The sequence below is a fragment of the Leucoraja erinacea genome, chromosome 8, assembly GCF_028641065.1.
Source record: "Leucoraja erinacea ecotype New England chromosome 8, Leri_hhj_1, whole genome shotgun sequence".
NCBI lineage: Eukaryota > Metazoa > Chordata > Chondrichthyes > Rajiformes > Rajidae > Leucoraja > Leucoraja erinaceus.
Window position 1 is genome coordinate 43,838,476 of NC_073384.1, and position 24,939 is coordinate 43,863,414.

The window sequence follows — 24,939 nt, forward strand, 5'->3', positions numbered from 1 at the left end:
ACCTCATACTTATCTGAAACGGGGTTAATTGTGAAATAAAATTGAATTTATATGGAGTTGAAATTGAAAGAGTATATCAAACAAAATTCCTGGGAATGATTATAGGTCATAAACTTTGTTGGAAGCCACATATAGAATATATCAAACGGAAATTATCTAATCCATTGCTATTCTTTACAAAACAAAAGATCTATTGAATAAGAAGTGTTTGTATATATTGTATTGCTCGCTTATAATGCCATATATGTCATATTGTGTTGAAGTTTGGGGAAATGTATATAAAACAAATATAGACCCTATAATTAAACTCCAGAAAAGAGTTATTAGAATAATACATAAAGCTTCTTACCGTGAAACTACAAATCCACTATTCATAAAGTCCGGTACCTTAAAACATTTGGATATTGTGCATGTAAAGACATTAGAAATACTTTTCCGAATTAGGAATAAAAGCCTTCCTGTTAGTATTAAAAAAATAATTTAATTAAGAGAAGGACATTATAGTTGTGGGTTGTGTATTTTTGAAACCTGTAAAGTAAGAACCAATGTAAAATATAGATGTGTCTCAGTTTTGGGAGTCAAATTATGGAACGGGCTTAGTGATGAGTTGAAATTTTGTAGCTCTCTGTTGAGTTTCAAAACAGCCTTAAAATGTAAAATAATTAAGGATTATAATGTAAAATGATTAAAATGTAAAATAAGTAAGGATTACAATTTAGAATAATTGTTTTTCCTTTCCATTGTAATGCTGATATTCTGGGTTATCTTATGGATTGTATAGAATAGGCAAAAATAAGCTTTGTGGCTTCAGCCTATTCCTTTTTCAGTCATTGATTATGTGAACGTTGTGTGAAATGGATACAGTGTTGGTTCATATTCACACAGATTGTAAAGTTTTGTTCTTTTTAATGTATGACTGAAATAAACTATTCATTCATTCAAACTCCATTGGCCTTTATATAGCCCAGCAAACCAAGAACCTACTGTAATTTTTGATAACCATTTTGTGAAATCTGATTAAGTTGAGTGATAAAATGAAAATAATGCCGAAATTGGCTGCCTCCCCCCTTTGCCTCGTCACTTTGTGTCCTAAAGATGGTAAATTTGGAAAACAGTGATCGGATCGGTCAAAGTCAGCATGGATTTATGAAGGGGAAATCATGCTTGACTAATTTTCTGGAATTTTTTGAGGATGTAACAAGTAGAATGGATAAGGGAGAGCCAGTGGATGTGGTGTATCTGGACTTTCAAAAAGCCTTTGACAAGGTCCCACACAAGAGATTAGTGTGCAAAATTAGAGCACATGGTATTTGGGGTAGGGTTTTGACATGGATAGAGAACTGGTTGGCAGACCGGAAGCAAAGAGTAGGAATTAACCGGGTCCTTTTCAGAATGGCAGGCAGTGACTTAGTGGGGTGCCACACGACTCGGTGCTGGTACCCCAGTTATTTACAATATCCATTAATGATTTAGACGAGGTTGTGGCGGCTCCAGTTTGCAGATGAACCTGCTGTAATTTGGGTGGCAGTGTGAGCTGCGAGGAGAATGTTATGAGGCTGCAGGGTGACTTGGATAGGTTGGGTGAGTGGGCAGATGCAGTATAATGTGGATAAATGTGAGGTTATTCAAGAACAGGAAGGCAGATTATTATCTGAATGGTGTCAGATTTGGAGAAGGGGAGGTGCAACAAGACCTGGGTGTGCTTGTACATCAGTCACTGAAAGTAAGCATCAAGCAAGTGATAGACTTCTAACCGACATACACTATAAACCCACTGACTCCCATGGCTATCTGGACTACACTTCTTCCCACCCTGCTTCCTGTAAGGACTCCATCCCCTACTCCCAATTCCTCCGTCTACGCCGTATCTGCTCCACGGATGAGGCGTTCCACACCAGGACATCTGAAATGTCCTCGCTATTCAGGGAACGGGGGTTCCCCTCCTCCACCATAAATGAGGCTCGCACCAGGGTCTCTTCCATACCCCGCAACACTGCTCTCTCTCCCCATCCCCGCACTCGCAACAAGGGCCGAGTCCCCCTAGTCCTCACCTTTCACCCCACCAGCCATCACATACAAAAAATAATCCTCCGTCAGTTTCGCCACCTCCAACGTGACCCCACTACTGGCCACATCTTCCCATCTCCCCCCATATCTGCCTTCCGCAAAGACCGCTCCCTCCATAACTCCCTTGTCAATTCTTCCCTTCCCTCTCGGTCCACCCCCTCCCCGGGCACTTTCCCTTGCGGCCGCAGCAGATGCAACACTTGTCCCTTTACCTCCCCCCTCAACTCCTTTCAGGGACCCAAGCAATCGTTCCAGGTGCGACAGAGGTTTACCTGCATCTCTTCCAACCTCATCTATTGCGTCCGCTGCTCTAGATGTCAGCAGATCTATATCGGTGAGACCAAGCGGAGGTTGGGCGATCGTTTCGCCGAACACCTCCGCTCGGTCCGCAATAACCTAGCTGACCTCCCGGTGGCTCAGCACTTCAACTCCCCCTCCCACTCCGCCTCTGACCTCTCTGTCCTGGGTCTCCTCCATGGCCACAGCGAGCAGCACCGGAAATTGGAGGAACAGCACCTCATATTCCGTTTGGGGAGTCTGCACCCCGGGGGCATGAACATCGACTTCTCCCAATTCTGTTAGTCCTTGCTGTCTCCTCCCCTTCCTCAGCTCCCCTGCTGTCTCCTCCCACCCTCCAGCCTTCCGGCTACTCCTCCTTTTCCCTTTCTTGTCCCCACCCACCCCCACCCCTGATCAGTCTGAAGAAGGGTTTCGGCCCGAAACGTTGCCTATTTCCTTCGCTCCATAGATGCTGCTGCACCCGCTGAGTTTCTCCAGCTTTTCTGTGTAACCTTCGATTCTCCAGCATCTGCAGTTCCCTCTTTAACACTGAAAGTAAGCATGCAGGTTCAGCAGGCAGTGAAGAAAGCTAATGGCATGTTGGCCTTCATTGCAAGAGGATTTGAGTTTAGGAGCAAGGAGGTCCTACTGCAGTTGTACAGGGCCCTGGTGAGACGCCACCTGGAGTATTGTGTGCAGTTTTGGTCTCCTAATTTGAGGAAGAACATTATTGCTATTGAGGGAGTGCAGCGTAGGTTCACCAGATTAATTCCCTGGATGGCGGGACTGACATATGATGAAAGAATGGGTCGACTGGGCTTGTATTCACTGGAATTTAGGATGAGATCTTCTAGAATCATATAAAATTCTTAAAGGATTGGACAGGCTAGATGCAAGAAAATGTTCCCGATGGGGGAAGTCCAGTACCAGGGGTCACTGTTTAAAGATAAGGGGTAGGCCATTTAGGACTGCGATGAGGACAACTTTTTCATGCAGAGTTGTGAATCTATGGAATTCACTGCCACAGAATACAGTGGAGGCCAATTCACTTGATGTTTTCAAGAGGGAGTTAGATTTAGCTCTTGGGGCTAAAGGAATCAAAAGATATGGGGAAAAAGTAGGAACGTGGCACTGGTTTTAGATGATCAGCCATGATCATATTGAATGGCGATGCTGGCCCGAATGGCCTACTCCTTCACCTATTTTTCTATGTTTCTAAATTTGTATTGTTTTTTCATGAATGGAGATGTTACAAAGTGGTGACTGCACTGAGAATGAAAGAAGGATGAACATTTCAAATTGCTGATGAGTCGAAGATTTTTGTTAGGGTTGATGATGTCTTTTAGCCAGAATCGAGAACCAGAGGACATGTGTTAAGGTGACAGGAAAGATTTAATAGGAACCTGAGGGGCAACATTTTCATACAGGGTAGATAGGTACAGGGATATGAAAGGTTTAGAGGATTATAAGCGAAATACAGGTAGGTGGGCCTTGCGTAGATGGTGCATCTTGGTTGGCATAGGCAAATTGGGCAGAAGGTCCTGCTTCCGTGCTGTACACCTCTGATTTTATGAAGCTGAGAATCATGCCTTGTGCGCTAAATATTTAATTGGAGATTATATGCTTTTCCAGAATTAGAAATTAGGCAAATTGCTTGACTATGCGATAAACCCTCATTATAACAGATCATAGAGTAGCAATGTTACATAATTTTGAGATTTAAAAAATCAAGTCTGCAATTTATCCCATCAGATAAAGCATAACAATAAGTTTAATTTGACACCTAATTCACTTTCATATCTCAAGTAATAAAAAAGTTATGGCCATTTTCATACTCGGAAATTAGCATCTTGTTCCCTATTGATTTTCTATGGACATAACAAAAAAGCTGTGATCGTGGAAAGCCCATAACCTTCTTAAAAATTAAGAGAACTGAATGAAATTTTCAGTTATCATAGATTGAAGCATTCTGAAACAAATATAAAATAATCTTACTTGGATGACCTGAAATTAAAGCATATAATTAGTTAGTTACCAAATTGTAGCTAATTTCAAACTTCAATTACTAGATCTAAACATCTATCCATTTCTTAATAAATGGTTAACATTTTTAAATAGCCCAAGTGTCCAAATAATATTCACAAAAAATTCACAATAAAACATGATTTTTAAATCTCATTTACATCAATTTATAGGCCAAATGGAAGGAATTTAGTGTTTAATTGCTGTAAATTAAAGTCAATTTAAATCGGCTTTCTAGTGGGTTCTTGTGAACGCGCTGGTTTAGAACGTTCACATTGCGCTGGATTTGTGCCCTCAAGTGCCCAGAAAAATACTGCGGGATATAAAGAGCCCAAAATGAACTACTTGCTATAGAAAACTTTAATAACAGGGTTATATACAAGCCCCATTTAATGTAAAAATAAGGTACATACCTTTAATTGTTTGCTTTATAAAACCCTGGGGCTGCGAGAGGTTGCGGGTTGAGAGAGTGATTTTTAAACTACTATAACTATTATACAAGGCCATAAAAACTAATAATACCTTTTGCGACTGGGTCTTTCGGCGATTTTCCGTTAATGATTTACTAGGCTGACCATTTTCGATTGCACCAGCCTAGTAAAAATCGCGTTTTAAACCCGCCCCCTCTAAACAGCGCCAAAATCGCGCACACGGGGTAGGGCAGATGCTCAGCCACGATTCAGGTAGGTTTTGTAACATACCTACATAGAGGGAGAATGTGGAATATTTGGAAGGGGGGCAGCGGGGGGGGATTTTGGTAAGCCTATGGTTTGGCTGATGTCTCTTTAACAGTTTTATTATTGTTTCTCAGTCTCATGGCTTCTTTGACTTACATTAGCTAATAAACAGCAATAAAATTTTCCAAAGGTGATGGAAAGGCCGGAGGAAAGACTAGATGCTGAGAGCTCTCGTATACCTGCATTAAGGAGGCGATTAAACACACCTGAGCAATTACAAGCGCCTGTGAAGCCATGTCCCAAACATTATGGTGCCCAGAATGGGGGGGCTGTATAAACACAGCTACATGGTGAAATCAAAATGTATAAAAATGGCCTTTAATAAAATCTGGCAATGTGCATTTTAACCACATGCGATTTTTTTTCTAGTACAAATCTCAAATTGTGAAGTACAGAGGCAAATAAATTAAAGATGGATCTTTGTCCCAAACATTATGGAGGGCACTGTACATGTGGAATGTGACATCACAGACTGATAGAATTGAGATGAGAAATTGGAGATGAAGGATGATTCCATTGGTAACCAGATGCCAGCAAGAAAAAGTGATTTCTTGGCAAGGCAGAATCAAAATTGAGCAGGGGTTCTTCTACAGCAGAACAATAGAAGAGATTTCATTGAACTAGAAGAGATTTCATTCCAAGGAAGATGAAATGGTCAACAAAGGCAAAACAGACCGAAAAGGTTGACAAAGACAGTTATATTTGTGACCATGGGGCATTCTTTTTGCACCGTGGAAGGAATGTAAAATTATTTGGTGAGATTCTAAGAGTTGCTTGAAAATGAGGCAGGGTGTTGAAGAAGGCAACTGCTAGCACTTGGCTGAAGGAAAGGAGGTTGTAGGTTAAGGATTGTGAATTTTAATAGGAGTGTTTTTAGGCAAAGGGAATTTGGAAGATGAGGGTTTAGGATCGAGGGGAAAGGGTTAATGGTTAAAATAAGCTTGCACTGTGAAAGAAAAACAGAATAAAGATAGTGCAAAACAAGGTTTAGGAGATTGTGTTAAGATTGGGTGTGTGGAATGATGGAATGCTGCAGAATTTAAAAGAAAAACTCATTTGGAGCTCCTCATTCTTCAAGGGGAGAATGGTTTGCAGAGATAGGGGACAGTGAAGAGAAGCATTTCCAGCTTTAATTTAATTCTTATAGGATCTTGGAATAGGAAACAGTATTATAAAGAGGAGCAGAGCATGATCATGCAGTATGAAAATCTGAAACTAAATCTGTGGATGTATAGTAAAATGTCTGTGTCCCGTGCATAGCTCAGTAACAAAGCAACTTAGAAATCTGAAACTTTGCATGTTAGCAATGTTTAGCATAAGGATGTGCACTACACTCGGTTTTTTAAACTCGCATTGTCCCTCCACAGCCCAAATGGGGCTTAATTTTAATTTTCTCACCCATACAAAATTGCTGAGTTTTCCAGATTTTTGTTTTTGAGGAACTCGATATTTGAATGAACCACAAAAAGAAATGCAATTTTTTTTTGTGGGAGGCCAGCTATGATTTAAACTAGTGAGGCAAATATATTTAGTTTAGTTTAGAGATGCAGTGTGGAAAAAGGGCCTTCGGCCACGTCGACCAATGACCACCCATACACTAGTTCTATCCTACACACTAGGGACAATTTACCGAAGCCAATTAAACTACAAATCTGCATGTGGAAGGAAACCGCAGCACCCATGTGGAGAACTGGAAAAGCCCATGTGGTCTTAGGAGAACACATAAACTCTTTACAGGTACCATAGTCAGGATTAAACTTGCGTCTCTGTCATTGTAATGCCCCTGTCCCACTTAGGAAACCTGAACGGAAATCTCTGGAGACTTTGCGCCCCACCCAAGGTTTCCGTGCGGTTCCCGGAGGTTGCAGGTGGTTGCCGGAGGTTGCAGGTAGTGAGACTGACAAAAACCTCCGGGAACCGCACGGAAACCTTGGGTGGGGCACAAAGTCTCCAGAGATTTCCGTTCAGGTTTCCTAAGTGGGACAGGGGCATAAGGCAGCAACTTTAACTCTGCATCATCGTGCTGCCGTTGCTCCACTGTGGTGCCATGAGAGAGAAAAATTAGTTTAGTGAGATACCAGACTCTATTACAGTCTGATTACAATGTTCAAAGAATCTATTTGTTTGGATGCATCTGGTGAAACAGGAAAATATTTTCTTATTGATCTACTTTGGGCAAAGTTCAAAAATAAAACGTTTGCCATGGCTCATCAGGCATTGTTTCAACACTTTTCATGAGGGGATGGGGGAAGGAATGACATGTTTAGCTTTTAAGCCCCCTTTAGATTTGATCAAAATGGAGACACAAACAATTAATGTTGGTTGGCAAACTGGGAAAAAATAAAATTCTAAAATTCTGCAGACTTTTTGGCTGGAATGAATGTGCAATGGCTCACAACGTAGCCATTGAAGCATCAGATGGGAAATTTCAGGATCTTGCTTACAATGTAAAATTAATGGGTGTTACTTTAATGCTAGCTGGAGATTTTAATCAAACACTTCCAGTAATTCAACAAGATACTAAAGCCGATTAATTGAAAGCATGTAGTAAAGCATCGTGTATTTAGGAAAATGTTAAATGATTACTCTTAAAAACCATTATGCGAACGCATTTACTGGTGATCCATCTGTGAGAGTGTTTGTTTCGAATTTATTCAAATTGGGAAACAAGGTGAAATTCGACATGAATGTTCATCTGGAACGATTTTGATGAACATGTTGGGCTGAATTGTTGCATCATTTCATGGTCTGACGTAAGCTGTATCCCCCAGGTAGATAGGGTGGTCAAAAAGGTTTTCGACATTGTCCTTCATCACTCAGGGTACTAAGTATAGAAGTTGGGAGAAGTGCAGTTTTGGTCTCTATGTTATAGGAAAGATGTTAAGCTGGAAAGGGTGCAGAGAAAATTTGCGCGGATGTTGCCAGAAGTCGAGGTCCTGAGCTATAGGGCAGGCACGTGGCATCAGGGTAGGCAAGGTTGGCACTGTCTACCCTGACTAAAATAATAACATGGTAATTATTAAATATAAATAGTAAAGGCATGGGAGAATAATGCCTACCTGAGAGATCGTTCTCTTAGGTAGGCATAATTCTCCGTGCCTTTCATCCGCAGTACATGTAACAGGCAAAGGTCTGCAGCTGACGTGCCGTCGATGCTGCTTCAAGCCGTCAATTTCCAGGGTACTGAAGGCAGCTAAAACTCTTTTTTTTATGAGGAGGGCTAAAACATTGATGATCAAAGAAAGAATAGGATTGAATATGAACATAAGCTGGCAGAAAACGTCAAAAGGTTGTACGTGTTCTTTTTGTACATAAAAAGGAAAAGATCTGCAGGGATATACATGGATTCTATACAAATAGAGACAATTTATTTATGGGAAATAAGGAAATGGCAGAGGATTTAAACATTTAAACAACTTGCTTCATCATTCAAAAATAAACCTGCCAGAAATACCAGAGGATCCAATGAAAATGAGGAACTGAAGGAAATAAATGTCACGCAGAAATATCAGGGGAAGTTGATGATAAACCCCAAACAATGCAATGGTCTTGATCTGAAAAATGTGACTATGAAGATGACAGACAGGTGTTTGATTATTTTCCAAAATTTGATTGATTCTTAAATTTCTCCAGTGGATTGAGAAATCTAAATATGCCCCCTTATTTAGGAAAGGAGAAACAGGACAACTGGGAACAACTGACCTGCTTTGTTGGCAGCATTGGTTAAATTGGCAGAATCTGTAGTGAAGAATATCTTGGGGGGGAGGGAATATAAGAGGATTGAGGAGAGTGAGCATAGATTGTTGATGGAAAAATCCTGTTTGACTAATCTATTAGATCTCGAGTATGTGACGAGTAGAATGCACAGCATAGATAAGGGGGAAGTTCATTGATGTGGTGCTGCAGTGGTCCCCCACCAGAGGTTTGTCAATAAGTTGAGAACAAGCAGTATTGGAGGTTTAGAGGTAATGTACTGCAGATTGAATCCGTGGTAATATACTGATATGGAATAATGGTATTGGCATTATGGCGGGGTGTACCATCTCCCCATTGATTTTTACAACGGCTATGGAAGTCATCATAAGGGCCTCCAAGTGGGTAGTGGGTGGTGAGCGGCTGAAGTCTGGAGTCCATCTACCATCCATCAGAGCCTACATGGATGACATGACAATCATAACAACAACAGCACCTTGCACCAGGCGCCTTTTAGGGAAGCTTCAAGAGAACATCACTGGGGTCAGAATGAAATTCAAGCCATTCAAATCAAGAAGCATTTCTGTAATCAAAGGCAAACTGACAGATCAAAGGTTCTTCATTGATCAAGAACCTATCCCAACTGTGTCAGAGAAGCCAATCAAAAGACTGGGAACTGAAGGACACTGATCAGGCTAATGAGTTTAGGCAAGAAGTCATCAAAGGCCTGGAAATGCTGAATCCATGCTGCCTGGAAAGCTGAAAATCTGGTGCCTGCAGTTTGCTTTACTGCTTCGCCTTATGTGGCCACAAACCATATATGACATCACCCTCACAAGAGTCGAGAAGATAGAAAGAACAATCAGCTCTTTCGTGAGAAAGTGGTTAGCTGTTCCTCGGTGCCTGAGCAGCGTAGGCCTGTACGGTCAGGGGGTACTCCAGCTGCCTCTCTCTAGTCTCACAGAGGAGTTCAAGTCCACTAAAGTCAGACTCGAGACTTTAGTGGAAAGTCCAGGTACACTACATCCTCTGGCTCTCCCATGTCCATTTTGCTAGTTACATCCTCAAAAAATTCCAGAAGATTAGTCAAGCATGATTTCCCCTTCGTAAATCCATGCTGACCCGGACTGATCCTGTTGCTACTATCCAAAAAAAAGAGATCTAGGCGTCCTTACACACATTTCATTGAAAGCCAACATGTTGTGCAGGTTTTTAGGAAGACAACAGTTGTGTTGGCCTTTATTACGAGAGTATATTTAGTACAGGAGTAAACACGTCTTACTGCAAGTTCCTCAGAGAGATTATAACATGACCTAAAAAATATGCTTGTGATACAAGGAATCCAAAGAAGATTCACTATACTGTTTTAAAAAAACATTGGGTTAGGCCACACTTTTTGGTTTAGGTTTATTATTGTCATTTGCACTGAGGTACAGTGAAAATCTTTTGCACGCTATCACATTTGCCTGCACTTGGTCCATAATCATCTCAACCCTTCCTATCCATCTACATGTCCAAAGGCAATTATATTTGTGTCCTTTGGGGCATTCTTTTTGCACTATGGAATGAATGTAAAAATATTATGTGAGATTCTTACAGTTGTGTGAAAAATAGGCAGGGTGTTTGAAGAAGGTACCTTTTAAGAACTGGCAATTTATGGATGGTGGATTTAAATAGAGTGTTTTAAGAAAGGGTAGTTGACAGATGTGGGTTTGGGATCGAGAGGAAAGGGTTATTGATTTAAATAAGCTTGGACTGTGAAGGGAAATCAGAATAAAGATAGTGAGAAGCAAGTTTTATGAGACTGGGTGTGAGACATGGAGGAATGCCACAGAATGGAAAAAAAAACTGATTTGGAGCTACACATTCTTCATGGGTAGGAAGGGTTTGGAGAGATAATTGATAGTGAATAAAAGTATCTGCAGCTGTATTTAATTCCAGTAGGTTCTTGGAGCAGGAAACAGCATTTTGTTTTATACCAGACCAAGTTGTCCTCTTAGCCCTTTTCCTATGATCTTGCAAATATTTCTTCATAATTATGCAATTCCTATTTAAAGGCCAAATTGATCCTGTCTTCACCTCATCTGCAGACTGCAGCCCAGACTCCAGCTACTCCTTGCGTGAAAGTTTTTCTTCATGTAATTCTCAATGTTCATTCCTTTAAAAAAAAATACTAATGACCTCTAGTTATTGACTCTTTTTGCAGGGATATCAGTCCCTATTCTGCTGAAGTGAAACCTGACGGCTTAGTGCAGCTCCAACCAACCTCAGAAATCTAGTCCTTAGACTTGCAACATCTTCTATGTTCATTACTCTTTTGTTTTTTAAACAAGGGGATTGTTTTTTAATCTTTTTCCAAGCTCCTTAAAATCCGTGGGCAAGATCTCATCCTTTTTGTATCAACATTATTTGTATTTTTGTGGCTCAACTCGCCCTCTTTTAGATTTCTCTGCAGCCTTCGAGTGACATCCTTGATCCTGATGCCAGGGAGAAAACATACCATCCTGTAGTCGCTTCTACGGCAACTGACCATGTCCGCCATGTCCGCAAAATTATTTGAATTTCCAGCCACTCTGGGAATTCACTCTGGTAGAAGAGGGGGTGGCTAGGGTGTGACTCATCCTTGACTATGCTGCTGGCCTTGCCGAGGCATAGTCAAGTATAAATGGACTCAATGGAGGTTGATTTGTGTGATAATAATAATCTTATTTATATAATAATCTTATTTATATAGCACATTTTCAGTCAACTTGCATTGGCCCCAAAGTGCTTCACATAATTACATTACATTTACACACAGGCAAAGGTGGGTGAAGTGTCTTGCCCCAAGGACACAACGACAGTATGCACTCCAAACGGGATTCGAACCGGCTACCTTCCGGTCGCCAGCCGAACACTTGGCCCATTGCGCCATCTGTCGTCCCACCTTGATGATCTGTGCTGCGTCCACAATTTGCTACATCCTAAATGATCATTAATCCAATAGTATATTAAAGGAAATATCTGTCAGTGACTGACTAATTGTTATGTGACTTTAAATGTACTGTATGGTACATTTATAAATGTTGTTAATAAAGTATACATTATGGAAAAGAAAATTTAATTTGGGGATAGTGAGATGTCAAGCGTGGATACTACAATAGTCCAAAAAAAGGGTCCCAACATCACCTATCCATGTCCTCCAGAGATGTTTCTTGACACACTCAGTTACTCCAGTACTTTGTGCCCTATGCAAGATTCCAACATCTGTAGTTCCTTGTGTCTCCATTTTATTGCTTTCATATACAGTACGTTAATCTTCTTTAAATGGGGTTGACAGTAGACGTATTCTGTTTCTAAATGAGTTACATTCTGCAAATGTTTTCAGTTTTAAACTGTAAGTACAGATGATGGCCATTCTACTTACTGAAAACTCTATTCCAATTAACAGCCTTCAATAGGATCAATTTGCATGAATGTTGAAGAGCCCATGGGGAGTGCTTTGCGGGTTGAACAGCTTATCAAATCAAATAAGGAAAGAAACAACTGTTAAATTATTTTATTTGCAGATGCAGTCCATATACACACACAATATCCAGTCATCAATTATCAATCCTTTCCTCATCTAAGCTGATTAAGCAAGTGTCTATCCTGACGTATTCAAGAGAGTGTTAGGTATAGCTCTCAACGGAATCAGGGGATATGAGGAAAAAGCAGGAAAAGGGTGCTGATTTTGGATGATCAGCCATGATCATATTGAAAGGCAGTGCTGGCTCGAAGGGCCAAATGGCCTACTCTGGCACCTATTTCCATGTTTCTATCCCTTGTCCAACATCTGGGTGGTTGTATCGCTGAATAATGCAAAGCTATCAGTAATCTTATTCCCTGAATTTAATTGCTTACCAATTGACTATAGAGCCTTCAGATGGTAAGGTGTTAGCTCTGGAAGTTCCTCACTGGATCTTTCTGACTTTCTCACGTTGACCAAGCAATTTGGCATTATCTACATTTCTCTTATCTGGATATTTTGCATGAAAGCACACTTCTAAAGCACTTTGAAAGCACTAGACAAATATATATTGTTGTCTTTAATCCTTACGAAAATAGCAAGATGAATGAAAAGGATGATATTACTCTACAGTTTGTGATAAATATTTGTTGATGTACCCTTTTGTAGGCTGCCACAAGGATTAGTAATTCAGTTCATATTGAGCAGAATATGCATTCTTTACCTACCCAGCAAGAAAACTCAGACTGTAAAATTAAAATTGAAAGTTTAAAACAGGGGCACATTGTTGTCTGTCTATTATTCTAATTCTGAAGTTGCACGGCATGGAAACTTTGGAAATAGTTACCTGTTTAATGATACTGTAGAGCCATACAGCACAGTAAAAGGCCCTTGGGCTCAATGGGTTCATGCCGATCAAGTAGGCCCATCCAAGTTAGTCTTGTTTGTCTGCACATAGTCCATATCCCTCTAAACCTTTCCTATCCATATACTCATTCAAATGTCTTCTGAATACTATTATTGTACCTACCACAACTACCCTATCTGGCAGATTGTTGCACTACCCACCACCCTCTGTTTGTAAAAGTTGTCCCTTTAATTCTGAGGCTATGACCTCCAGTCCTAGACTCTCCCACTAGTGGAAACATCCTCTCCACATCTAGTCTATCCATTCTTTCACTATTTGGTACGTTTCAATGAGCTCCCCCCTTATTCTTATGAACTCCAATGAGTACAGTGCCGTCAAATGCTCATCACGCCCAGTGCCGTCAAATCATTGTATTCTATATTTGGAGGATTGGAATGTCTTTCAAAAAATAGTTTACCAGTGGTTGAATTTAAAACAAAATTATATTGTGTGCATTTTCTTCTGTCTTATAGGGTGCTTCCACTTCAACCTCAGATAATTTTGGTCATCGAGCAAAACGTGCAAGGTTGTCGGGAAAGTTACAAGATCTTCCAGGTAAATAAAGAAATTGAAAAATTGCAGATTTTCTAAAGTACTAGCAGAGTTCAAAAATGTATTATCATTAACCCTTGAAATTAACTTTTAAGTGCCAAAGTGCCCAAGAAATTGCTATTAACTTTATATTTTTCTGGTCCTTAAGTAATACAGATTCTGTCAGAAAAATGGAACATTTCATTTGTATCAGTGAATGCTGCAGTAGATATATTAATGCAAAATCCTTCTATATTAATTTTATATTGTTCATGCACCATACATGAAAATAAAAAGGCTTTGTATTCTACAGTTCTTTTATAATTACCAAGTATGTCAAGGAGGAAGAGTAATTGAAATGGACTGACCTCTATAATTTTCAATTCACAAGTGGCTAAGTTATTTCAGAACTCATTCTTTTTATCTTCATCTTGAGTTTCAAAATCAAGTTTTAAATAAACCATACCATATCTGTGGTATGTTTGAATACAACACAGGCCTTGTTCAAATCTATCCATCCCCACTTTGGATTCATATCTTAGTGTAAATAAATCTATTTGGAATTGATTTTCTGTTTGTGATAATCCTATATTTGTGTCCACTTTGTCCAGAGCAATTAACAAGGGAAATATCTTTACAACATAAGATCTTTATCGACTCTTGCTCTTTTCTTGAGAAATGGAGAGCCTGCACATTGTTTGTTTACCTTTGTTTACCGTGAAAATCTTTTCTTCATTTTTTTATATTTCTTCAGTGTCTTTACTGGCACTAAAATTGTATAATGCTCTCAAGTATGGTTTAAAAAGTTTATATCCACTGTTACCTCTACCTTTTGCATTAATGTGCTCTGGAAATGCAGCACATTGTTTTGTTTGCACTGTTTATTTTCGTATACATTTGAAATTCCATATAAAATTAGTCTGAAAAGGGGTCTCAACCCGAAATGTCACCTATCCCTTTTCTCCACAGATGCTATGTGACCCACTGAGTTACTCCAGCTTGTCGTGTCTATTTTCATCGTAAATGTGTCTAGTTATGGTTATATCCCAAACTTCTGCTGTTCTATATCACTTAATTTCCTATCTTCCAAAGAAGGGCTTTCTCACTGCTATTATCTAACTACGACCTCGAATTTCATTTACACATATTCATTGAGGTTGAAAGTCTTTGTCTTATTTATTAGTATTTACTTACTAGTCCACTATCTTTCAATATTTCTTGCAGGCTTCTTTCCTCCTGATTAGTTTGAGTTCATCTTATTTTCGCTGCATCGTCTGTTTTTTTTAAAAAAAATGGATAGATTCCTAGTTATTTCCATTAGCAGTTAACTATTTGTTTACCTCGGCCCTTGTGTGAGTTTGCGTCTTTCTTTTTGCAGAATGTAAAACAAGGTCATTTTACTCCTCTGTCGTTGTATTTCTTGCATGTGACTGTTATGCTGCTATGTTATTTATCTGTAACATCTACCTTGATGTGACCTGTTGGTGCAGGGTCCATTACTTCTGTAGGTTAGTTTCAAATGTTCTGCTAAATTATTTTTTGGCATGATTAATGCATCTAGTGCCCCCATTACAACAACCTATTTTGGTGATTGTTCCCTTGTTATGGAAATATTCCTAGTTACATTGGTTTCCATCTCTAATCTTTCCTTGTTTATTCTGGAGATCTGATGTTAATACTAACTTATTTGCTTTCATAATCTGCACCTTCGTTTCTATTACTACAGTTATTTCGTTCATGGTTGCATTTCCCATTTTTTTAGTTTGTTCATGTTAGTTTCTGAGCATCCTGTGGCCAATTCTAATCTTCATCTCCATTTTTGTTTTTCTTATCCTTTTGGCATTATCTGGTTTCTCAATCTCATGAGCTCCTTTTTATCTGGTTTTACCTTTTCAACAACATTCTACAATTTCCATTTTTAAAAGTCGTAATTAATTTTTTTTAATTTTATTTATTAATTTTTTTATTAGAAGTACATTAAGTTGCAGTAATACACACCACATATATCTCATTACATTTGTTGTACCCCTTCATTTTTTAACTTTAAAAAAGATAGAAATAAAAGAAGTAAGGAAAGTGAGAAAGTCGTGAAGATGCAGGAAAGTGTTGGGAAAAGAAAGCCCACTAGAAAAGGAGTTCGAGAAGAAAGTTAAGAAATAGACCCTAGAAAAGAAAGAAAGAAAGAGAGTGACATTCGCTCTATTATTTAAAAAAAAAACTCTGCAAAAAGGGATATACCAACCATATTTTTCACCCCCCATTACCAGATCCTGGCACCATTTATTTTTTAAATTACTATTGCACCGTATGCTTGTAATAAGTCCATAAATGCAGACCACGTCTTTTGGAAGTGGTCTGCTTTGCCTGCTAGGAGTAGTCTCATCTCTTCCAGATGTAATGTTTCGAACATGTTTGAAATCCACATTTTTATTGTTGGTATTGGAGCATTTTTCCAGAATTTGAGTATAAGCTTTTTCCCCCATTATTAGCCCGTAATTAAGTAAATTCTTTTGAAACACGTTTAGTTCAGGGCTACCTTCCGTTATTCCAAAAATATCCATTCTGCTTTTGGTATGAGTTTTATTTTAAATAGTTTTGTGAAGATTTCAAATATTTAGGTCCAGAATTTTTGGATTTTTATACAAAAAACAAAAGAGTGCGCCATGAGACTTACATTTATCACAAATGAGATGTTAGGGAAAAGTTTATTTATTTTTGTTTTTGAATAATATAGTCTATGTAATGTTTTGAATTGAATTAGAGTATGTCGTATGTTGATCGAGCATTTATGCACATATAGTAAGTGTTTATCCCAGCTCTCTTTTGAAATTTTTATAGCTAGTTCTTGTTCCCAGTCTCTTCTAATACCATCAGTTGTAGGTATTTCTATATTTAAAATAGTGTTGTATAAGTATGATATTAGGTTTGCTGATTCGGCCTTTGTCTTCATTGCTTCGTCCAGTAAGCTTGGAGGCATGTTATGATAGTCTTTTGTGTATTTTTTCAGATAGTCACACAATTGAAGATATTTAAAATATTGATTATTTCTCAAATTATATTTCAGTTGTAATTGTTGAAATAATAATAATTTTCCGAATTCATACAAGTCTCCGAGCGTTTTGATTCCTATTCTTTCCCATTGTGTAAATGATTTATCTATAGTAGGTTTAAACGACGGATTATTGACTATTGGCATTAAAAGAGATAGATTTCTTAATTTTAGATTCCGTTTTATTTGTTTCCAAGTTCTAATTGCGCTATGCATGATTGGATTTCTGTAATTTTTGTTATTCAGATTCATTGGTGAAAGGAGAGTCGCTCCTATATTACACAGAGAGCAGTCCTCTCTCTCCATTACAATCCAGTCCACCTGCTGGGCAGAATTGTCCAGCAGGTGATTCATATTTTTAATATTTACTGCCCAATTATAGTACATATAGTTAGGGAGCGCTAGACCACCCAGCTCTTTGGGTTTACTAAGGTGTGTTCTTTGTATTCTGTGGGATTGATAGTCCCATATAAAATATGTAATGTCTGAGTCTAGTTTATTGAAAAACTTTTTTGGAAGATATATAGGTATTGATTGAAATAGATATAGGATTTGTGGTAGAAAGATAATTTTTATAGCATTTATTCGACCTATTAAAAACATCGGGAGCGTTTTCCAGAATTTGATTAGACTATTTAGTTTCTTAAGTAAGGGACTATAATTGGCATTAAACATACATGATCAGTTGTAATTAAATTTAATGTATTTTGTCACTGTAACCGATTTTTGCAACTAAAATCTCGATGTTCCATGGAAAAACTAAGTATTGTCTTTTTCAATCTTCTTTATTTTTTCAGAAAAATAATTGGAGATACTGATCCATGTATTTTCCGGTGGTGTTAATTTAATTGATGAAATCTATTAGTTGTTTGGCAACTTTGTAAAATCAAACACCACAGTGCCATTGGTCCATCATGATGGACCTCGTTATTGGATGAGGGCGCGCAATGAAATTCATGGTCCCTTTAAATTACCTGCGCATTTTGAGTTTATGTTTGAATTTCAGCGTCCTGACAGCACATCTATTTTTACGAACTTGTTAGATAGATTAGATTAGATAGCCTTTATTGTCATTCAGACCGAAGTCTGAACGAAATTGCAGCAGTCATACATATAGTACAATAAAAACACCAATAAACACATATTAACATCCACCACAGTGAGTCCACCCAGCATCTCCTCACTGTGATGGAGGCAAAAGTCTTAGGTCTGCAGTCTCCTCCCTCCTCTTCTCCCTCGGCGCTGAGGCGATACCCCCCGGGCGATGTTATAAATCAGTCCCGCGGCTCAAACACAGCGGCCCGGGGTGGTCGAAGCTGCCGCCCACCAGTCCTGCAGATGCAGCCGCTGGCCAGCAGCCGAACCCCGGACTCAGGCCACCACCGCCAGAACACCGTCCCAGCCACCCTCACATGAGTACCGTACCGTCTTCAGGCCTCGGGCTGGGCCGCCCCGACATGGGCACCGAACCTCCCCCGGGCCGGTCCGGGCCGCCCCGACATGGGCGTCGCTTCTTCCCCGGGCCGGGCCGCCCCGACTTGGGTGTCGCTTCTCCCTCTGGCCGAGCTGCCCCGACTTGGGCGTCACTTCTTCCTCTAGCCGGGCCGCCCCGACTTGGGCGTCGCTTCTCCCTTGGGCCGGGCCGCCCCGACTTGGGCGTCGCTTCTCCCTCGGGCCGGGCCGCCCCGACTTGGGCGTCACTTCTTCCCCGGGCCGGGCCGCCCCGACTTGGGCGTCGCTTCTTCCCCGGGCCGGGCCGCCCGACTTGGGCGTCGCTTCTTCCCCGGGCCGGGCCGCCCCAACATGGGCGCCGAACCTCCCTCGGGCTGCGAGCGCCGCACCTCCCTGAGCTTGGCCGCTCCGACGGGAGCCTCGTTCCACCCTCGGGCTGGCCACCCTCACGGGAGCGAGCTCAGGGCGAGTCCTAACGGGCTCTGTCTTCAGAGCCTCGAGGTCATCAGCTCCATTAGGCCTCAGTGCAGACGGAGGCAGAGAAGGGGAATACGACAAAAAAGTCGTATTCCCCCGCAGGGAGAGACTGCAAACCCCGCTTCAACCCCCCCCCAAAACACAAACTAAACCAAAAACTAGACTAACCAAAACAAAATAAACAACACAAAAAACACAAAGGATTGACTGGATCATGTATGGTCAAACTTGACCATACATGATCAGGTATAGGTAGGTATTTTAAACAGGTACATTCTATGCATTTCTGACAGAACAGTTGACACATTTATGGGAGTTTCTATAATAAAACAGAAGCCTTCTATTTGGCCTATTGGGTCCATTCAGTCTTCTTCCAAAGGAGCATTTGATTTCTTCACACTCCCCTGCTCCTTATTTCTTTTTCCCCACAACTTATTTTCTCTCTCACGTGCCCATCAATTTCCTTGCCCAGTTTAGGGTAAATGTGAGGGTTAGCAATACAATCCTTGCATTAGCAGAACTATTAGAGAATCATACAGAAAGTAGTATTTTTCTGCCATTGACAAATTGTGTTACAATTAATTAGATCAGTAATTTATTAAGTGCTAGAAATGCGATTTTTAGACTATGCATTTGATGATTAATCTAACCATTGGCTTGAAAAATATCCCCAAATTGTTGGGAGCAATGGTAAGGTATATCTGTTTATGCCATCTATTCTTGCAGATTAATTACAAAGTTGGTTTAAAAATAGAAATATGAGTCCCTTGATAATCTAGATCAGACATTTTTCAATTAAAATGTTGTGTCCATTCTTTTAATAGCATCGCCAGCAGAACAATATCTTCAAGTAAAATTACCAGATGAGGTGGTTATGAAGATCTTCTCGTATCTGCTTGAACAGGACCTTTGTAGAGCAGCTTGTGTGTGTAAACGCTTTAGTGAACTAGCAAATGATCCAATTTTGTGGTAAGTAGGTCTTGATTTATCCACTGCAACTCCTAAGTTTTAAAGAATAAATTTGAACTATTATTGCAGACATTTCTTCTTGTACTTACCTTGCAGGTAAATCTTGTACAATGCTGTAATTTTTCTTGGACACCGTCATGTTACATTTGAACCAAGTCTATTGTTAGTTTAAAAAAAAAAGATAGTTAAGTTCAAAATAAATGTAATTTGCAATCTTAAAATGTTTATCTAAAACTAGACCAAGTGGGTCCCTGTCACATTGGGAGGGCTGGTCACCAAACACAATATTCCACCACTCACCCATAGCCCCCAACTGCGCAGGTGTGGCTGACGGGTTCCTGTTGTGACGCCAGAGATCCTTACTGTGCCGCAAGTCACGGCAACCCTCCCCAACTGCACTTCGCCATCCCTCTTCCTACCCCATCATCCTTTTCAACCTCCCTCTTCTCTCCCCTCTCCTCCTCCACTCCCTCCCTCACCTCTCCTTCCCTCTTTCCCCTACCCTCAGTCACTCACTCCCTCCAAAACCCCTCTCCCCCTCCCCACCTACCTGCTCTCCCTCTATCTCCCTGCGCCCCCACTCCTCACCTCTCCCGTATCCCATTCCCCCACTAAACACAGTTTAAATAACATTTCTCCTCCTCCCCTCCCTCAGGAATAGCCGTGAGTCAACTGCCAGTCCACCAGCTGTGAGTGAGTGAGCTGCCAGCACAATAGGCTTGAGTGGTTGACCCGCAAGCCCAAGAATCCATTCGGCCCACAATGTCCATACTAGCCCTCTGGAAACCAGTCCCTTCAGCCCATATACTAGCGCTTCAGAAAGCCCCCTCCCCCCCCACTGGCCACCAATATTGGAATTGGTGGAGAGGTGGAATATTGCATTGGGGTACCAGCCCTCCCGTGTGATGCTGGGACCCAACGGGTCCCACTTAGTCTAGTATATTATACATTTCCAATTTTGCCATACATCATTTATAAAGTGTGGAGTAATTGTCTTTCCAGGAAACGGTTATATATGGAGGTGTTTGAGTATACCCGGCCGATGATGCATCCCGAGCCAGGCAAATTTTATCAAATTAATCCTGAAGAATGTGAACATCCAAATCCATGGAAAGAAAGCTTTCAACAATTGGTAAGTCATTACAAATTCCTTTCTGAATTAAAAAAAATGTGAGCAGTATTATATTAATTAACAGAACTTGTTTTTTGAGAGGAAAAGTAAATTAAATGAATAAATTTGGGCAAATATAGATATTTACTTCAGTTTATGAAAAATGTTTATTAGGTTATAAATTGGTCAGTACCCTACTCCAATGCAGTTCTGGGTCTGCTACGGTAAGGTTAAAGACTAAGCACACCAGATAATAAGCACAATTTATAATAACTATTGCCCATGACTTGAAATGTCAAGTGTTTCTGCGACTGAATATTTCTAGTGTTTTCTGTTCTTATTCTATTAGATTACCACTAAAATATTTTAGTTTTATTGATATGTGGGTTTGAAATTATGAATGTGTCTTATGATTTTAATATATCTGCAGATAAATGGATTACACAGATCAGGAAAGCTTAAAGAGGGAGATGCAAAGTGGGTTATGGGATGGGCAAGAGAAAGGACGTGAGGGAGTGTACTGTTTTCGTTACATCACTGCTTCCTATGCTAGAGTGTATTTAGAACATAATACAGCACAGGAATCGGTCCTTCAGCCCACAATGTCTCTGCCAAACATCATGTCATGTTAATCTCCTCAGCCTAAACGTGATCCATACCCCTCCATTTCCAGCATATCCATGTGCCTATCAAAAAGCCTCCTAAATGCTACTGTTCTGTTTCCACCTCCACCTCCTGACTGAGTTCCAGGCACCCGCCAGTCTCTTCATAAAAGAACATCACCTTTCAACCTTGCCTTTCTTACTTTATATGGCTGTGCCTCCAGTCTTAGATTGACTACTTTATCTATGCCTCTCATCATTTTATATATTTCTGGACAGGTTTCCCCTGAACCTTTAAACACCAGAAAAAACAGAACACGTTTGTCCAACCTCTCTTTACAGCTAAAACCCTCTAATTCAGGCAGCATTCTGGTAAACCTGTCCAAAGTCTCCACATTCATTCTGTAACCAAAACTGTACACAATACTGAGATGAGACCTAACCAATCTTCTGACCCTGAAAACATCAAACAAAGCCAGAAACCTTGGGGTCATTATGGATTCAGATTTAAATTTCGACAGTCACATCAAATCAGTAACAAAATCGGCCTACTATCACCTCAAAAACGTAGCAAGATTAAGAGGACTCGTGTCAGCTCAAGACTTAGAAAAACTTGTACATGCCTTTATTAATAGCAGGCTAGATTATTGTAACGGTCTCCTTGTAGGTCTTCCTAAAAAAACTGTCAGGCAGCTACAGCTTGTTCAGAACGCTGTTGCTAGAGTTCTAACAAAGACCAAAAAATTTGAACACATTACACCAATTCTTAAATCCTTACATTGGCTCCCTGTATGTCAGAGAATTGATTTTACAATCCTGCTGCTCACCTATAAATCACTACATGGTTTAGGACCAAAGTATATCACTGACATGCTTCCACTATATAAGCCTTCTAGACCGCTAAGATCTTCTGAAACCAATCTGTTAGTGATTTCCAGAGTAAATACAAAACATGGGAAAGCAGGATTTAGTTACTATGCAACAAATAGCTGGAATAAACTTCCTGAAGATTTAAGACTTGCCTCAACTTTGACCACTTTTAAAACAAGACTGAAAACTTTTATGTTTACTTTAGCTTTCAGCTAAATCTTAACTACATTGCACTTTTAACTTTTACACTTTTTATAATGCATTTTTAATTTTGCTTTTCTTTTCTTTTAGTTCTATTTTATTTCATTTTATTATTTCATTTTATTGTATGACATGTTTTTATGTGAAGCATTTTGAGTCTGCCTCGTGTATGAAATGTGCTATATAAATAAAGTTGCCTTGCCTTGCCTATATAGTTTCAAAACTCTGTGTGTGTGTGTCAAACTGCTGCACAAGTCAATACCATCTCACATATGTCTAATCACAATGGATGTCATTTACATATGCCCTCACAATGGGACAGGGGTGGGAGATCACTCCCCCTCCCTTCCACCCCCGTGCCTTTCCCCCACTCCCCCTTCTCACTCTCCCCCTTCTCACTCTCCCCTTCTCACTCTCCCCCTTCTCACTCTCCCCCCTTCTCCCTCTCCCCCTTCTCACCCTCCCCCTTCTCACCCTCCCCCTTCTCACCCTCCCCCTTCTCACCTCTCCCCCCTTCTCAACTCTCCCCCCTCTCTCGCTCTCCCTCTCCCCCCTTCTCTCTCACTCTCCCCCCTCTCTCTCACTCTCCCCCTTCTCCTCCCCCCCCTTCCACCCCCGTTTTCGCTGGGCTCCTCCTCTCCTCTCCTCCCCTCTCCCCCTCTCTCCCCTTCTCTCCCCCCCTTCTCTCCCCTCCTCTCCCTCCTTCTATCTCTCTCCCCCTTCTCTCCCTCCCTCTCTCTCCCCCTCTCTCCCCCCCCTTCTCTCCCCTTCTCTTCTCTCCCCTTTCTCTCCCCCCCTCTCTCCCCCCCTTCTCTCCCCCCCTTCTCTCTCCCCCCCTTCTCTCCCCCCCTCTCCCCCCCTTCTCTCTCCCCCCCCTTTCTCTCTCCCCCCCTTCTCTCCCCCCCTTCTCTCTCCCCCCCTTCTCTCCCCCCCTTCTCTCCCCCCCCTCTCTCTCCCTCGCCCCCTCTCTCGCCCCACCTCTCTCTCTCCTTCTCTCTCTCCCCCCCCGCCCTCTCTCTCTCCCTCCACCCTCTCTCTCTCTTTCTCTCTCCCTCTCTCTCTCTCTCTCTCTACACTCTCTCTCCCCCCTTCTCTCTCCCCCCCTCTCTCCCCCCCTCCTCCCCTCCCTCTCCCTCTCCCTCTCTCCTCCCCCTCCTCTCCTTTCCTCTCTCTCCCCCCTTCTCTCTCCCCCTCCTCCTCCTCCCATCTATCCCTCTATCCATCTATCCATCTATCTATCTATCTATCTATCTATCTATCTATCTATCGATCTCCCCCTCTCTCTCCCCTCTCCTCTCTCCCTTCTCTCTCCCTCTCTCCCCCGTCTCTCTCCCTTTCCCTCCCCCCCTTCTCTCTCCCCCCCCCTTCTCTCTCCCCCCTTCTCTCTCCCCCCTCTCTCTCTCCCCCCCCCTTCTCTCTCCTCCCCCCTTCTCTCTCCCCCCCTTCTCTCTCCCCCCCTTCTCTCTCCCCCCCTTCTCTCTCCCCCCCCCCCCTCTCTCCCCCCCCCCTCCCCCCCCCTCTCCCCCCCTCCCCCCCCCTCCTCCCCACTCCCCCCCTCCTCCCCTCACCTCCTCTCTCCCCCCCTTCTCTCTCCCCCCCTCCCCCCCCTTCTCTTCTCCCCCCCCTTCTCTCTCCCCCCCCCCTTCTCTCTCTCCCCCCCTTCTCTCTTCCCCCCCCCCTTCTCCCTCCCCCCTTCTCTCCCCCCCTTCTCTCTCCCCCCTTCTCTCTCTCCCCCCTCTCTCTCTCCCCCCCTTCTCTCTCTCCCCCCCTTCTCTCTCCCCCTCTCTCTCCCCCCTTTCTCTCTCCCCCCCTCTCTCTCTCTCCCCCCTTCTCCTCTCCCCCCCTTCTCCCCCCTTCTCTCCCCCCCTTCTCCTCCCCCCCTTCTCTCGCCCCCTCTCTCCCCCCCCCTTCTCTCCTCCCCCCCCTCTCTCTCCTCCCCCCCTTCTCTCTCCCCCCTTCCTTCTCTCTCCCCCCCCTTCTCTCTCCTCCCCCCCCTTCTCTCCTCCTCCCCCCCTTCTCTCCTCCCCCCCCTTCTCTCCTCTTTTCCCCTCCTCTCTCCCCTCTTCTCTCCTCTCTTCTCCTCTCTCCTCTCCCCCTCTCTCCCCCCCTCTCCCCCCCCCCCTTCTCTCCCCCCCCTCCTCCCCCCCCTTCTTCTCCCCCCCTTCTCTCCCCCCCCCCCTTCTCTCCCCCCCCCCTCTCCCTCCCCCCCCTCTCTCCCCCCCCTTCTCTTCCCCCCCTCTCTCTCCCCCCCTTCGCTCCTCCCCCCCCCTCTCCCCCCCCTTTCCTCCCCCCCTCTCCTCCCCCCCCCCTTCTCTCCTCCCCCCCCTTCTCTCCTACACACCAATTGTGGTATTGTCTGCAAACTTGCCATGTAAATTTACATCTAATTTTAGTAGAATAGTTTTGCAGATGCTCATATGATTGTTAAAATAACAGTTGAGAATTAATCTGTTTCTATTCAGCTAAGACCCACAAAAAGATGTGA

At 42.0% G+C, this 24,939-nt stretch overlaps 1 protein-coding gene across 1 annotated transcript in view; it reads left to right on the plus strand.

Annotated features, from left to right (window-relative positions):
- The window catches only part of LOC129699631 (F-box only protein 11), a 95,226-nt gene that overhangs the window by 42,766 nt on the left and 27,521 nt on the right, over positions 1 to 24,939 (plus strand). Inside the window, exons 3-5 of the mRNA XM_055639602.1 lie at positions 13,666 to 13,747; positions 19,526 to 19,670; positions 20,673 to 20,802. Of these exons, the coding sequence (XP_055495577.1) occupies positions 13,666 to 13,747; positions 19,526 to 19,670; positions 20,673 to 20,802 (357 nt within the window). The remainder of the gene's footprint in view (positions 1 to 13,665; positions 13,748 to 19,525; positions 19,671 to 20,672; positions 20,803 to 24,939) is intronic.